The 17,710-nt window shown below is 35.0% G+C and overlaps 1 protein-coding gene across 1 annotated transcript; it reads right to left on the reverse strand.

Moving 5' to 3' along the window:
• Positions 1-2,227: 2,227 nt before the first annotated feature.
• Positions 2,228-5,308, reverse strand: LOC140758337 (2-alkenal reductase (NADP(+)-dependent)-like). The gene is made up of 5 exons (XM_073094454.1): positions 5,015-5,308; positions 4,332-4,509; positions 3,825-3,991; positions 3,620-3,702; positions 2,228-2,725 (listed from the first exon to the last, which is right to left on the reverse strand). Exons 1-5 carry the CDS (start codon positions 5,249-5,251, stop codon positions 2,347-2,349), a joined length of 1,044 nt encoding a protein of 347 aa, XP_072950555.1. The 5' UTR covers positions 5,252-5,308; the 3' UTR covers positions 2,228-2,346.
• Positions 5,309-17,710: the final 12,402 nt, after the last annotated feature.

Consider the following 17,710-nt stretch of genomic DNA (forward strand, 5'->3'; position numbering starts at 1 on the left):
CACGGTGAGGACGAATAAGGGCCTCATTTTATCGGGGATAACGGCACTATCCTCACGCTCGTAAATGGAATCGATGGGTTTACGACAATCGGGAAGGTTCGCGCGAAGATGATTGTTATGCGAAAAGAGAGTGTGAGTATATCAAGTGTTGCACGCTTGTTAATTAGCAATGTGGACTCTTATCTACCGTCCACGTGTCTAATGACCTCTGATTCGCCGCTTAACAATTTTGTGTGTGTAAATTGTAATGTGTATGTGTTTATTTCAGTTTACACCCTAATCTTTAGGAATTTTCAGCAAAATGATAAAAAAAAAAACAATGTCCGGGAAAGCTGTCTTTATGCCTCCCTCACTTTTCTACTAATTCTAATTTGAACCCTTGCTGAGCGTTTTCAGTTGCGGTGGTTCAGGGTGTTTGTTAGCATTTCTTTTGACAAATGTAAGTGTTGGATTAAAATAATAAAAAATATGGGTGTAAATTATAATAAACGTAACGAAAAAAATATTTAAAGGAAAAGTCCACGAGTTCTGTATCTCTGCAGTATTGATCGGTGTGGGCATAATAAAAATTGACATGATAGGGGATAATTCCATTTAAAACCCTTAAACTAACTATAGAGCATAAGAATGTACGGTCATCCAAATTGACTTGCAGTTGAAAGATATATTTAATTGTAAATAGTGAACAAGTTTGGGTTTGAAGCGAAAAAGTATGGGTTCGAATTGTAAAATTGCGTATTATGCGTATTTAATTTTGGCTTTCGTAGATAATAGAATATATTAATTACCAAGCAGGATTGGAACACAATTTTTTTAGGGGAAAAATCTGTGGATAAGATAATTCATTATCTATCGACGATAATAATATAAAGAGTATGAGAGATAGAGCTACGGTTTTTTAACACAAGTCTTATACTTAGTTTATAATAGACAGCATCACAATTCAATCTAAAAGAACAACCCCGAGAGTATAGCACAAAATAAAATGAAAAACAGCTTAAGAGATTCCTAAGAGCAAAACGCATCATGTTCAACGTTCAGCCTAATAGCTACATGTTTTGTCGATTGAGTAACCCAAGACATGGCTCTGAGAACCCACAAATGCAGGAGGGTTGAAAATCACCCACCTAAAACATAAATTAAAAGAAAAGGACCGACAACACCATAATACTAAAGCAAAATAAGGTTATACGGCTAAGAACCACCAAAAATCAAAATATTTGTATCTAAATAGACACATATGCACAGCCTATGAATAGGCTTAGGAGCCTCTCTCCACCCAAAGGGCCTCATCTACCTGGCGTGGTAGTGAGGCCTGTTAGGCATAGAGGGGACCAAGAGTGAGAGAGAATCACTGATGGTTGAGCTACTGCACTAACAACAGATCAGACAGAGAATCAGCGAAAGGGTGATGACCAAGTTCGGAACTGGTAAGGAAGGGAGGAGAAGAAGGGTGGCAACAATGGTGGCGATAAAGAGCGGTAGTAAGGAGTGGCAGTAGCAAAAGGGTATTGGATAGATTCGAATCTGATGAGGGAGGCGACAATGGGTAGGGATGCAACAAGCTCAAATTTAATAAAAGAGTGATGACTAGGCTCGGATCTTGCAAGGGAAAGAAGGAGAAGAAGAGTGGCGATGACGGTGGGAAGTGACAGCGGTAAGAGGGTTTTGGTGATACGAAATGATAAAGTTGAAATGAGGGCGTTAGGTGCAATGTTGAATATCAGCAGCACTATCTGCAATGTCGACCTGTGTGAGCATAATATTATCGATCTCCATTCCCACTAGGTACATATTACGCCTTTCTAAAAAAGAGAGTACATGTTATGAGGGATAATTTCATTTTGAACCCTTAAACTATCTTAGCAGTTAAAAGATATATTTAAAGAAAATTTCTATATAACAGTTTGCTCTTTAACAGAATTATAGTTTACATTCTATATTTTTATTATTTGTAGATCAAGCCTTATAAATTAGTAAATTTGTGTAGAAAATATCTTGCGTTAGATTTGAAAACATCTTGAGAATATTTTGTTACATAGGAATATTCTATTTCTAAAATAACAAAAATGATATATGTAAAAAATTCTTAATATCAATGCTGCATTACTTTTTCTAGGATATGTCAAGTATAATTACTGAAACATTGTACAAACAATGCTATCAAACAAATATAACCCCTCAGACAATCTGAAATCTGCATTCAAAATCACACAAACAACTAATCTTCAAATTGGAAAGATCAACATTCTTATTTCAGATATCATTTTATTGATATTGGTTGAAGCAAAGTTGGCACACCAATAAAGCTAATGCAGAAAGGAGAAATGAAAGCTACTCAATACATCAGTCGCGAGCAATGAGGACAACCTGTTTACCAACATTACGACCTGCAAAAAGACCAATCAATGCAGATGGAGCATGCTCTATGCCTTCAATAACATCTTCGACATAGACAATCTTCCCCTCTCTGATGTACTGAATGACCAACTCTAAGAACTGAGGATATAAGTGCTTGTGATCAGGTTCAATGAAGCCTTGCATCCGAATTCGTTTTGTCACCACGCAGAACAAGTTGTGCACACCCTCTTGCTGGGTGAGATTATATTGTGATATTAATCCGCAAACAGCAATTCGACCGTGATTTTTCATGTTTAGGAGTACTGCATCAAGCATTCTACCTCCTACATTCTCGAAGTAGATGTCAATTCCATCAGGGAAGCACCTAGTAAATGTACACTCAAGTTACCTGAATTGTCAAAGCTACAAGGACAGAATATGATTGAATATACCAATCAATTAGATAAAAGTACTTAACTGCGAGTATGCACAAAGGAGATAGAATGATCCAAATGAAACCAAGAGAGATTTACAGTGAAGTTATTTGTTTCGTGTTTCTCTTCATTGCAAATCTATTAAGGAAGCATTCAGAAATTTATCTTTAATTGTTAGTCTTCGCTCACTCTAACAAACCCTTTCATTTGACTGGGTATGAGGGCTAGTGTTGAACCCTATTGTTAAATTTAAGGCACTTGGTCTTATTCGTACTACCTCACAGCATTCTGGACCTTCCTGGCATTTTTGGCATAATCACCATCTCCGACATGTTTCCAGATGACTTTTGGTATGATTCCCCAAAATTCATCTTGCATCATGTGAGAACTTTTGCTAAAGCCCTGATACGTACCCACCCTTATTATGTCAACCCTTTGAATTAACAGTTACAAACTGAACTCATCAAACAATCAATGACCAGAACATTTACTCATCACCAGAAGAAGTTTAAGGAGAAACTGGGAAAGGTTGGAGCATCAGAAATTAACAGTCCTACCTCAAAGTTCTTGTACATGGTGATATGGAGTTGGTACAAGAAGGCCTTAATTGTTGATCAAAGAAGTGGTTAATGATCTATCTCTATCTAAAATATGGAAGAGATATGCCGAATATTAGGACATGAGCATGCTCAGATAATTCTACCTAGTTTATTCTCACAAAGTTCCTTCTGATGCCTGTGCAGTATAATTTGTGAGCTTCACTCACTTAGTCCCGAAAATGTAAACAGAAAATTTGAGGAGTTGGAATAAAGATGGATAAGTGCAAATTTAAAGTTTCTCTTCACCTTTTCAAGGCAGCATTGAGATCTTTCTCCTCCTTATAGTTAAAAGCATCGTCAAAACCAAACTTGTTCTTTAAGAGATTCACCTGAACAAAAACATCAAGGAAAACAAATATTCAGTTCTTTTCCTTTGATTCTTTTGGACAAAGCTAAATAACTAAATAAGCATCATGATTTTAGGGTAATACACTTCTCAAGTGCAGCATACCTTCTCTTCACTACCAGCACTCCCAACAACATAGCATCCCATCAACTTGGCAAATTGGCCAACTAACTGGCCAACTGCTCCTGATGCTGCAGATACATAGACTGTTTCCCCTTTCTTTGGAGAACATATTTCATGAAATCCAACATAAGCAGTGAGCCCTGGCATTCCTGAAAGCATTGCATAAATTTTTTTAAAAAAAAAACGCTTTTGTTATAAGGAACTTAATGACATATTACCAGAAAACACTACAGAGTTTGTATTCACACTTCACACATGATTTACTCCTGTTACATCTATCATGATAGCAACCAAAATGCTTTGGAGTTTGGCCAATATTAGTAAATTATGTCTCAACACAAATAAATTATAAACTTAATGCATTAACTTCCTTCTGAAGTACCCCTGTAAATAATTCTCTTAACTTGATTACATTTATCAGAAAATAATTGTATTTTTGTCATTCAGTATTATCCAGCTTGTTAATAAGGCTGATGCATCAGGAGAGACCTAGAATTCCAGTGTAATAAGAAAGTGGAACATCAGTATATTTGATCTTAGTCAAGCCTTCAGGAGCTGTTATCAGACTGTACTCTTCCCAACCAGTTACTCCTGAAACTAAGTCTCCGGCGCTGAAATCTGGATGTCCAGAATCAACAACTTTGGCCACACCATAACCAATGATGACCTGCAGATTGATCAGAGGATCAAATTTATGTTGGATTTTGGAAACAGGAATATAGAAAAAGGGAAGAATACTCCACCATAACTTATAAAAGGCTTCAATTCATTGCATTGAACAACATCATCCTTTGAACGCTAGTTCGGCCTAAAGATTAAACTAAACAGCTTCATCTACCAACCAATGAGTATGATTTGTTTGATAACTTCTAAAGTTAGAATATTACTCAAACTATATAAAGCTGTTAAAAAATTCCCACTTTTTAGAATTGTTAATCAACTTAGCACAACATCCTAATCAGAGCAAGATAGTGATGCTCACATAGCAGAACACACCCTACCACACATTTCTTAACATGACGAAAATACCCTTTTGAAAGGGATCTTTTTTCAATAAAAAACTCAAAATGGCAGCATCAATTACCAAGACGTAGTCAGAGGAAAGAAGGGTCTCTCAAGAGATCTAACAGGAAAGGCCAAAAATTAGAAGATATTAGAGAAGGTGGTCTCACGGATCCGGGGGTGAAGGAGTCGGTGTAGCTCTTGGTGATGGGCTTCGACATGCGACCTCGCATGTAAGGGTCGCAAGAGAGGTAGAGGTTCTTGACGAGGACGGCGGTCGACCCCTCGGGGACCTTCAACCGGACGGTGGAGGAGGTGATGATCATGTCCTCCTCCTTGGGGTAACCCACCACGTAGTCCTTCAGGACGATCCTTACGTTGCTCATCTCTCCTATCTCCGTCGCCATTCCTGAGCTTCGTGATTGGCAAAGAGGGGAATAAAAAATCCAACTTTCGACACTCTCTCTCTCTCTCACACACACTTTTATAAAGGTCAAGTGAGGTGTACGCAGCGTACGTGGCAGTCCATCATTGGCAACCAGGGCACTTACATTTACATTAGATTTAGCGTAGCATTGGATCTTATCGACTCATAATTAGGGGTCAAAACTCGAACTCGTCTGATAGCTTAACTTATATCTAGATTTATATTTTTAGTTCAAGATACGAATTCAAATATGGATATTCAATAGATAACAAAATATAAAATTATATTCTAACTAAATGGATATAAATAATTTTTGGATAGAGGATTGGATCTTAAACGGATATTGATTGAATTTAAAAGAATTATAATATTTTAATTAGATATAATTTATATAAAAATATTACGACAAATAAATTTTTGTATGTCAAATATATAAAATTAGAAAAATTAATCTGTATAAATAATATATAACATATTATTAGTAATAATATTAATATTTATTATTTAAATAAGTAAACTAAAAACTGTAAATCATTCAAAAAATATATACCGGTAAATGAATATTCGATATCCATATCCGAATCCGAAAAATATATCCGACCCGTATCCAAATCCATATTCGAATTCGTATCTGAATCAGATAAAAAAAATTTATTCGAATCAGGTCGGATAGCAGGTCAGATCGGAGTTAATTCGACCCGTTTTCAACCCTACTCATAATGAAGGCCATGGATTTGATTATTTAGTGAAATTTATAGCGTTATATGCGCAATGGCTTTTTTAAATTGGGGGTTAACCAAGTTCCTTTAATTTGCTATAATCTATATAAGTTTAAAATTAATATAAGATATTGGAGCAATATCCTTCCATTTTCTTTAAAAAAAATTGTTTTTATTTATTCGTACGAGATGTGAGGCTAACAGAGGAAAGACATTTGTACATAACAATGCATCAATTGTGTGTATTTGATTATATTTATCGTTCTCAAAATTAAATATATAAAAACATACAAGATTAGAGTGGATGCACAAACACAGAGTTAATAATCAATTATCATAAATCTTTATATTGTCCTTAAAAGACTGTTTAAAGAAACTTTAGAATTTGTCATTCTGATAGCTGCTAATAAACCAAATGCCAATTGCCTATAAAAACCAAATTAACAAGTGATTGGATTTTTTTTTTTTTTTCTGAATACAATATATGATAGATACTTTATTGTCTGATCTGATCAGCACTTTGTTATCCTGCTTTTCTTTCATTCAAATTATATCTCAGAAAGATTCTTCTGGTCACCCACCTACTTCAATGATCACCAAGTATATAACCACATTTAAAAGATGATCAGATATGTAGCATCCATGTGTGGGAATGAAGGCTCTGTTTCAAAAGATGTACATAATATTTAATTTTGGGACTAAATGCCATTCAACTTCCTTTTCATATTGTAAAAACTCTGGATTGAAGGGCCAGCTCATCTTGTTTGAGGTGGAAGCTTGGTAACAAGCTCTGCTACAATACATTAATGTAAGTTATAAAACAAACAATATCTAAGTTTGGCTCGGCTCATTTAGAACTCAGGTCAGATTTCGAGCAAAGCTCGAGCGGCTTAGCATCTAGGACTTGTGGAAAGCTTGATTCTCAAATACTATAATGAGTTTTTCTGATGAAATTTGAGTCAATGATATTAGACTGTTGTATTAAGATTTTCTGATGAACAAACTATACATGCAAATCTACTTGAAGTGGGAAGATTTACTAATACTTCTTTTGAGCTGGCCTAGCACAGTCCATTAGCTTTCTCTTGATGGACATGTTGGTAATTTTATATATTTGACATAAATTTTTTATTAACTTTGAGCTAAGTTTTAAGTGGGGTCCACATATTGTTAATAATGGTTTAATGGTGGAATTAATTTAGCTCAAAATATATTTTATTGTCAAATATTCACTTAGTCAAATCCATAAAGAAAAGTGAATAAAAATTAGCTCTAAAGTGGGTATCATGACAATGAAAAATAAAGAAAAGTGAGTTTAGTACCATATTGGATATTTGAGAAATATTAGTATGGTATATAAGTAACAAACTTCTTATGGGCTTTGAGCTCCAAAAGAGATACATATTTTGTGGGTAAAGGTTACCATGCAACTTAATTCACACACGCGTGCGCCGCCTGGTTCGACTCGGTTCGGTTCGCACGCACGGGTCAAGTCCAATTTTAATTTTTTGCCTGATATGGGTTCAAATCTGGTTTGGTTCGGGGTCAAAGTGGTGTGTCTCTTTGATAAACAGTTAATCAGAGTCAGTTAGTTGGTTGAACCAGACCCGAATTGGTGCATCCCTTCACAGTATAACTATTAATTAGTTTTAGACCCAAAATGGTGCATCCATTCGGTGACCTTTTGTATCTTTTCGTCGAGCCTGTTTAATTCTATAAATATTAATTCGGTGACAATTTAATTTCTTGCCTGATATGGGTTCAAATCTAGTTTGGTTCGGGGTCGAAGTGGTGTGTGTCCCTTCAATAAACAGTTAATCAGAGTCAGTTAGTTGGTTGAACCAGACCCGAATTGGTGCATCCCTTCACAGTATAACTATTAATTAGTTTCAGACCCGAAATGGTGCATCCATTCGGTTACCTTTTGCATCTTTTCGTCGAGCCTGTTTAATTCTATAAATAGGCTGTCAGTCTACATAATTTAAGACAGAAATTTGGTTCAGGTCTTTAAGTTTCAGTCTGCATTTGAGAGAGAGTACAACATAGTTCAGGTTCAATTAAGGCATTAGAAAGCTGCTTTTTTTTCAGTGGAAGACAGTCGTTGTATTCTGGGAGACCGACGTCCACTGTTCCAGAAGCAATCGGTGGAGGGCGAATTTGTCTTAAGGAGATAGTGTCCAACACTAGACTCGACTATTCAGAATTTTATATTATATAATCTGTAAGTTTATTTAATTTATTTTGATCGAATTTTTTGTGACTCTTTGGAATCAGATTGTTACCGCCAACAATCTTAAGACCAATCTTTGTTTGTTACTCTGATTCCAATCTTGTTCTTTTCTTCTGATCGGAATTTATTTTTCTTTCATTCTTTTAGATGGCTAAAATAGTAAAGAGTACTATTTTTCCTATCACTGCTCCTCCAGTATCTACAGTTTATGGAGAAAAGTCTGAGAAGTTTTGTGGTGCAGAATTTAAGAGATGGCAACAGAAAATGCTCTTTTATCTGACCACCTTGAACTTGGCTAAATTCTTACATGAAGATGTGCCTGAACTCCGAAAAGAGGAAACTAATAGACAAGTAGTTGCTGTAGTGGATGCGTGGAAGCATGTTGACTTCCTTTGTCGAAACTATATCCTCAATGGACTGGACAACTTGTTGTATAACGTGTATAGTTCAGTAAAAACGTCTAAGGAATTATGAGAATCTTTAGACAAGAAGTACAAGATAGAAGATGCCGGTGCAAAGAAATTTGTAGTCGGTAAATTTCTTGAGTGCAAGATGGTTGACACTAAACCAGTGATTAACCAGGTGCAAGATTTTCAAGTGATAATTCATGAGATTCATGCTGAAGGGATGGTGATTAATGAATCATTCCAAGTGGCGGCTATTATAGAAAAATTGCCACCGTCTTGGAGAGATTTCAAAAATTACCTAAAACACAAGCGCAAGGAAATAACACTTGAAGAACTTATTGTCAGATTGAGGATTGAAGAAAACAATCGTACTGCTGAAAAAAAAATTGGAAGCCAGTACATGTCAAAGGCAAATGTTGTTAAGTCCACAAAGGATAAGAAAAGGAAGTATACCGGCGAAGGCTCTAAAAGTGGTAATGCAAAGAAGTTCAAGGGCAAATATTACGTCTGTGACAAGCAAGGGCATCGTGATCAGGACTGCCGCTTGAGAAAAAAGAAGGAGAACTCTGAAAAGAAGAAGCCACAAGCCAATGTAACTGAAGTGGAACACCTTCGTTCTGATCTTGATGACATGCACCTCTCTGCTATTGTCTCGGAAGTAAACCTGATTGGTGGTAATCCTAAAGAATGGTGGGTAAACACTGGAGCTACTCGACACATTTGTGCCAATAGGTGGATGTTTTCTTCCTATCAAACTGCAACAGATGAAAAACTTTATATGGGCAATTCAGCAACTTCCAAGTGGAAGGAATAGGGAAGGTTGTGTTAAAATTGATTTTAGGAAAAAAAAGCTTATTCTTAATGATGTAATGCATGTGCTCGACATTCGAAAGAATCTGGTTTCGGGATCATTATTGAGTAAGAAAGGTTTTAAGTTGGTGTTTGAGTCTGATAAGTTTGTACTTATAAAAAATGACATGTATGTTAGAAGGGGCTACTTGTCAAATGGCCTCTTTAAGATGAATGTAATGACTGTAACTCCAAAAATAAATAAAGGGGAATCTTCTTCTTACTTGCTTGAGTCTTGTGAAACTTGGCATGGTAGATTAGGACATGTTAATTATGGTACATTGCGTAGATTAATTAATCTTAACATGTTGCCTAATTTTCAAATTGATTTAAATAAAAAATGTGAAATATGTGTTGAAGCCAAATTGGCTAAGACTTCGTTTCATTCCATCGAACGAAGTACAGAACTTCTAGAACTTATACATACTGATGTATGTGATTTGAAATTTGTTCAAACTACAGGTGGAAAAAAGTATTTTATTACTTTTATTGACGATTGCACAAGATACTATTATGGGTATTTGCTAAGAAACAAAGATAAGGCATTAGAAATGTTTATATATTTCAAAATAGAGGTTGAGAACCAACTTAGCAGAAATATTAAAATGCTAAGAAGTGATAGAGGTGGTGAATATGAGTCACCATTTGCATAAATATGTGCAGAAAATGGAATAATTCATCAAATAACGGCTTCTTACGCTCCACAGCAAAATGGTATTGCTGAACGTAAGAATAGAACTCTGAAAGAGATGATGAATGCCATGTTAATAATTTCTGGTTTACCCCAAAATTTGTGGGGGAAAGTTTTGCTTTTTGCAAATCACATTCTCAACCGGTTACCCTATAAGAAATTGGATAAAACACCTTATGAGTTATGGAAAGGTCGAGAACCTAGCTATAAATTCTTAAGAGTATGGGGGTGCTTAGCAAAGGTTGCAATTCCAGTTCCTAAAAGAACAAAAATTAGACCTAAAATTATTGATTGTATATTCATTGGTTATGCTCATAACAGTAGTGCATATCGATTCCTGGTTCACAAATCAGATAATTTTGAGGTACATGAAAATACAATTATTGAGTCTAGGAATGCATCATTCTTTGAGAATATATTTCCATATAAATCTACATCAGAAATAAGTTCTCTCAAAAGAACTTATGGAAATAAGCAGGACCAAGAGTCCATGCAATAAGGAAATGATAATGAACCTAGACGAAGTAAGAGGGCAAGGACTTCTATGTCTTTTGGTCCTAATTTTCTAACATATTTGTTAGAAAAAGAACCTCAGAGTTATAAGGAAGCAATGTCTACTCCTAAAGCTCATTTATGGAAAGAAGCCATTGATAGTGAAGTTGAATCCATTTTGCAAAATCATACCTGAGAATTGGTGGATCTTCCACCAGGGTGTAAACCTTTGGGTTACAAATGGATATTCAAAAGAAATATGAAAGCAGATGGTTCAATTGACAAATACAAGGCGAGACTTGTAGTCAAAGGATATAGACAGACAGAGAGAATAAATTACTTTGATACATATTCATCTGTAACAAGAATAACGTATATCTGATTAATAATTGCTTTTGCGGTATTATATAATCTGGAAATACATCAGATGGATGTGAAAACTGTATTCTTGAATGGTAAATTAAATGAAGAAATATATATGGAACAACCCGAAGGGTTTGTGGCTCCAGGACAAGAGAGAAAAGTGTGCAAATTAGTTAAGTCTCCTTATGGGATTAAACAAGCACCTAAACAATGGCATGAAAATTTTGACTTAGTTATGATGTCAAATGGTTTTCACATTAATGAATGTGATAAATGAGTTTATGTAAAATGCACTTCAGATAATTATGTCATTGTATGTCTATATGTGGATGACATGATAATAACTGGTAGCAATATTAATGTCATTAAAGCTACCAAGAACATATTGGCTAACAAGTTCGATATGAAAGATATGGGAGTTGCAGATGTGATTCTTGGTATAAAGATCACTAAGCAACTGAAGGGTATGTTATATCTTAATCACATTATATTGAGAAATTACTCGATAAATTTGATAAAGATAATAGCAATATAGCCAGAACACCTGTAGATGTGAATCTTCATCTCACAAAGAATACAGGTGAATGTAAATCTCAGTTAGAGTATTCTCGGATAATAGGCAGTTTGATGTACGTCATGAATTGCACTCGTCCAGATATTGCGTACTCTGTGAGTAAACTGAGTAGATATACAAGTAATCCAAGCAGTGATCATTGGAAGGCAATAGTTAGGGTACTCAGAAATTTGAGATACACTACTAACTATGGATTGCACTATTCAAAATATCCAGCAGTACTTGAAGGGTACAGTGATGCAAACTGGATTTTTGATATAAAAGATACCGAATCCACGAGCGGATATGTCTTTACATTTGGAGGTGCATCTATTTTATGGAAATCTTCTAAACAAATATGTATAGCTAGATCTACTATAGAATCTGAATTCATAGCATTAGATAAGGCTGGAGAAGAAGCAGAATGGCTTCGAAATTTTTTAGAAGATATTTCTATGTGGCCAAAACCTGTGTCCGCAAATTGCACACATTGCGATAGTCAATCGGCTATAGGAAGGGCACAGAGTCAAATATATAACGGTAAGTTACGACATATACATCGTAGACATAATACAGTGTGATAATTGATCTCAAATGGTATAATATCCATTGATTATGTGAAATCAAAGGATAACATTGCGGATCCATTAACTAAGGGTTTAATAAGAGATCAAATATATTGTTCATCGAGGGGAATGGGTTTGAAGCCTATCACTTAGAGTAATGACATAACAGCAACCCAACCTAGTTGATTGGAGATCCCAAGATCTAGGTTCAAAGGGACAACCGAGTTGTGGGGCCGTTCTCTGAAATCACTAAGGAATTAAATTTCCTACACCTTTTCTATGATGACATAGTGATAAACTTGTACTAAGTGTTATGGTAAGCAATGCTTTTAATGACTCTTATACTTTGGAAATCTAAGTAGAGTATGGCAGGATACTCTTAATAAGAGATCACCTATGTGAGTGTGAAGTGGGCCGCTTCTATAAGATTATTAGGCTAAATCTCTAGAGCACTCAAAGAATTACCAGATGCATCCAGGGCCGAAATGGACACAACATATAAAACTGAGTGTGTTGAAAAATGCTATGTGCATATTATTGTCTTGGTTTATACAAAAGTTGAACAGTTCAAGACATCATGTTCATTGGTTAGCGAATAAATCCGATAATACTTCACTATGGAAGGTTCAAAACCAAAAGCTACCTACCCTGATGCGGTAACTTTTCGTTGTACTCTCGATCAAGTCTGCATTTCATATGCATTTTTAGCCAATTCATTCATGTGGGGGATTGTTGGTAATTTCATGTATTTGACATGAACTTTTTATTAACTTTGAGCTAAGTTTTAAATAGGGCCCACACATTATTAATGATAATTTAATGATGGAATTAATTTAGCTCAAAGTGTACTTTATTGTCAAATATTCACTTAGTCAAATCCATAAAGAGAAGTGAGTAAAAATTGGCTCTAAAGTGGGTATCATGGCAATGAAAAATAAAGAAAAGTGAGTTTAGTACCATATTGGATATTTGAGAAATGTTAGTATGGTATATAAGTAACAAACTTTTTATGGGCTTTAGGCTCCAAAAGGGGTACCTATTTTATGGGTAAATGTTACTATGCAACTTAATTCACACACGCGCGCGCTGTCCGGCTCGACTCGGTTCAGTTCACACACACGGGTCAAGTCTAATTTTAATTTTTTGTTTGAGACGGGTTCAAATCTAGTTTGGTTCGGGGTCGAAGTGGTGTGTCCCTTCGATAAACAGTTAATCAGAGTCAGTTAGTTGGTTGAACCAGACCCGAATTGGTGCATCCCTTCACAGTATAACTATTAATTAGTTTCAGACCCGAAATGGTGCATCCATTCGGTGACCTTTTGCATCTTTTCGTCGAGCCTGTTTAATTCTATAAATAGGTTGTCAGTCTGCATAATTTAAAACAAAAACTTGGTTTGGGTCTTTAAGTTTGAGTCTGCATTTAAGAAAGAGTACAGCACAGTTTAGGTTCAATTAATGCATTAGAAAGCTGCTTCCTTTCCAGTGCAAGGCAGTCGTTGTATCCTGGGAGACCGACGTCCACTGTTCTAAAAGCAATCGATGGAGGGCGAATTGGTCTTAAGGAGATAGTGTCCAACACTAGACTCGACTATTCAGAATTTTATATTATGTAATCTGTAAGTTTATTTAATTTATTTTGATCGGATTTTTTGTGACTCTTTGGAATCAGATTGTTACCGCCAACAGGACAAGCCTTAGGTATGTTTTCCAATACTATTAATCTCTATGGATTAATGGGCTCACTGATGGACCTAACGGTATCGATTGTGTGCATTTAACGATGAGCAAAGATTTAATGTGAATTTTCTTTTTTCCTTTTTAAACATATGTTTAAAGTTGCGCATATTGAGAATATTTAAGCATTGGGAAGAGATCTTAATGAGATAACTTTTGATATTAGTCCAAGTAATGATCTCCAAGTTCACAGAAGAAAAGAAGAAAGAAAGAGAAGATAATTATGCTCTTAATATGAGTGTCACTAGTCACTTAAAAAGTTAAATGTGAACTATACAAAGTCTACCTTTTGCTTTAATATCCCTTTTAAGCTTTTCCACTACAACTCTTCATAGGTTTCGTAAGTCATTCTACAACAGTTGTTCACTTGTTTCTATAATCTTTATATCATTTTCCAAATCTATTGCAACCCAAAATTCTCATCTGAAGATTTAAAAAGAATACAATGATATGATTTACTATTTCAGGATCTGACAAATAAAATGAGCCATAAGTGCATAATATTCTTGCAAGCTGCAGCAATCAAGATCTTTGATATCCACTTCAGATTACCCTGAAGAATCTCAAATATTCTACTGAGATTACCCCCCAATTAATTGGTTATGTCAAATTCCTGAACCCCATAATAGAAAGTTGATAGGAATCAAAACTTTTCTCATGCCAATTGAGTTGACTTAGAAATAGTAGAATTCAAGTGACATCCTAAAATTAATGGAAGGAGCTGTATCAAGTTGGCACATGAGGAACTCGAAGTCGAAACCGCAGAGTAATTATCATTCTTTCCTTCATAAATTCTTCTCCACTCTGAACCTTCCAGAAATATATTCTACATGAAAAAGATCGCTTCGCCTAGCGGTCGAAAAGTAAGGCTGAAAAAGGCCAACGCAGGCGTTAAAGGAGCGCGTTTAAAGCACTGTCGCAGACCGGTACAGAGCTAGCTATGTGGCAAGAACTGTCTGATCTCTTCCCTTGCCTACATTATAAATACATGTGAAGCAAATTAAGCATGAGCAACACAACCTGAAGTCCAGAAGATGAGAGGTCTTACATGGAGATTAGAATCTATCTCTGGTAGCCAAGAATGACTTGCCTATGTCCTTCTGTAGGTTTTCAGAGCTTGAAAGCTTGATTTCGCTTCATGGGCCAGTCTTCTTGGCTATGCAAAGTGACTCTTATCTTTCATGCTAGACCTATTTCACCTTGCTATGAGCCTTATGTGCATCTCCCTAAGCTATGTAAGTATGCAATGATTTGATCTCAATATGTCTTTTGGTTGTCTAGAATATTATGAGTGCAATATATATATATATATATAGAAGGATCTTTCATTCACTGTATGAGTGATCCAACTATTGCAATCTATTCACCATCAAGAAAGTGATGTGTGAAAATAATTCTCAACTTCCACTTTCACTTTGATTATGAAAATTTTGGATATCTCAATCAAGCTTCAATTATCAGGTAGTCTAAACATATTTAGAATAAACTTATAATACTTAATTTCCTCTTAAGATTGGATGGCAGATATTAGTGATATTTATGAATATTCTGAATCCCTAAATCCGAGCTTAATTAGGTCTACATTGATTACTTGGATAATCCTACTTTTTGTTTATAACAACACCTAGGTTTTAAAATTATGAATATTCTGCCGAATTCGGGAGAGAGGACAAGAGTCGGCGCAGATGGTGCCTCAATTGCTACCAAGGGGCTGCTTCGCCGCCGACTTCAGGAAATCTTCTATGTGGGTCGTATATTAACGAAGTCGGCGTAGTCCCGAGATACTATGAGAGCAAGATTTCATTTCACACCCCACATTTTCATGAATTTATGATTCACGCCTGAACCTTTTTATGAATTTCTACAGACCACATCTAACTTTTCAGTATTTACATTTTAAGCTCTCAGCTTTGGACTTTATTCAAAAAGAAAAAAAAAAAGCTGCTTGTATAATCAACAAAAGTCTAGAAAAAGTTATCAAAAGCATAATATTTCGTCAACCAAAGCATACTTTTTGTTGATTACTTTTCGTTAGCAGTATATATATATATATTTGTTCATGTAATTTCTAAGAATAAAGTTCAGAAAATAAAATAAAATACAAGGCTCGAGGTGTAAATACTGAAAAGAAAAGGCTTGAATTGTAATTCCTGAAAATGTAGGGTGTAAAATATACTTTCCCGGATAAGAATTTATTCATCCTACAAACTCCCCCATTTCTTCCTCTCCTCATGGTATCAGTGGCATGTAGTTCATATATTTATTATGAGAGTGAAGACAAAAGATTAGTAAATGGAAACAAAGGTAAACAAAACTTGTTCTTTTACACATCTTAAAGAATGTTGTCCAGTTTCTGGGATTAAAAGATAGTGGTTTAATCATTGTTTATTATAGAGTTTATTCTTTTTAACTCTTACCTTCTGGTATAAAAGGATTTTGAGGTTCATGCAGATAGGTGAAGTGGGTCTTGATGATTTTTGTTGGCTTTCATTTCTTTCATAAAAATACTTATTCTCATATCTGAGTATTGAGTACTGAGTATTGTTTGGTTCTTTTGGGAGAAAGAGATCTTCTGAGCTGACCAATTAAAACTACCTTAATTGTTAACATTACAATTTAGATTTATTAGGAGATCACTGAGAGTAGTCAGTACTTCTCTTTTAGGATGATTCTGATGGATTACACACACACACACATATATATATTGCTTTTATCTAGAGTATTTAGATTGAAAGAAACAAATGAATATTTTAAAGCATAAATAAGAATTGGAAAGCTGTGACTATAACATTAAATCTTTATTTCTTTGCTGGGCATGTGTTGGGGGGGAGGGGAGAAGACTAGGAGTGACTTGTTTTACTTCTCAGGTGTTTGTTGTTGCTTGGGTCAAGTTTGCTGATAATTAATCTACTCTAGAAGTAATCTTTTGCTGAATGACTATGAACATGTCTTGCTTTATGAAGGTGATGTAGTCCTTCTGGCTCAGAAAAGTCTTGGACAATTTCTTTCACTCCTTTGGCAGTAGATATTCCACAGTTTTGGCTGATTGACTTCAAGTCTTCTGCTTGTGCTGAAGGATTTTTCTCATTTCTGATTGACTTCAAGTCTTCTACTCTAGAAGTAATCTTTTGCTGAATGATTATGAACATGTCTTGCTTTATGAAGATGATGTAGTCCTTCTGGCTCAGCAAAGTGTTGGACAATTTCTTTCACTCCTTTAGCAGTAGATATTCCACAGTTTTGGCTGATTGACTTCAAGTCTTCTGCTTGTGCTGAAGGATTTTTCTCATTTCTTATCTCATCACACTAGTTTCCAATCTAGACAGCAGCCAAACACTTGGGCTTATAAGGGCAGATTTCAATATAGAGTTGGTCAATTTTTCATACTGAAAACTAATGCATTCTAATCTACAAAACACTGTTACTTCTGTACTCTTACTGATTTGTATTGGATACATATCAGATACTTCCTTAAAGTATCCAAATTATTGAAGATAAAATTAATATCTTGGATATTTTTCAGATATTTTTTGGATACTTCCGATATTTAAGTCAAATGGAAAGAGATTACACTTTTCATTTCTTATCAGATTTTAAATGTTCCTTTTTGTGAAATAGATTGAGTTTGTTTGTTTATTTTATTATCTAAGGAAATCATATTACAAATTATAATGGCTAATTTCTATTGATTCATAGAATGGATTGTTTGTTTCTCTTACATCTTAATTAAGAATATATTACTTAATACTAATTCTTTGTTACCTTCTAATAAATTAACTATTTATCTTCTTGTATAAACTATCATACAAAAAAGAATCAAGTAATAAAGAGCTAC

Source organism: Typha angustifolia, chromosome 3, assembly GCF_048772165.1.
Source record: "Typha angustifolia cultivar Huaian chromosome 3, ASM4877216v1, whole genome shotgun sequence".
NCBI classification, from domain to species: Eukaryota; Viridiplantae; Streptophyta; class Magnoliopsida; order Poales; family Typhaceae; genus Typha; species Typha angustifolia.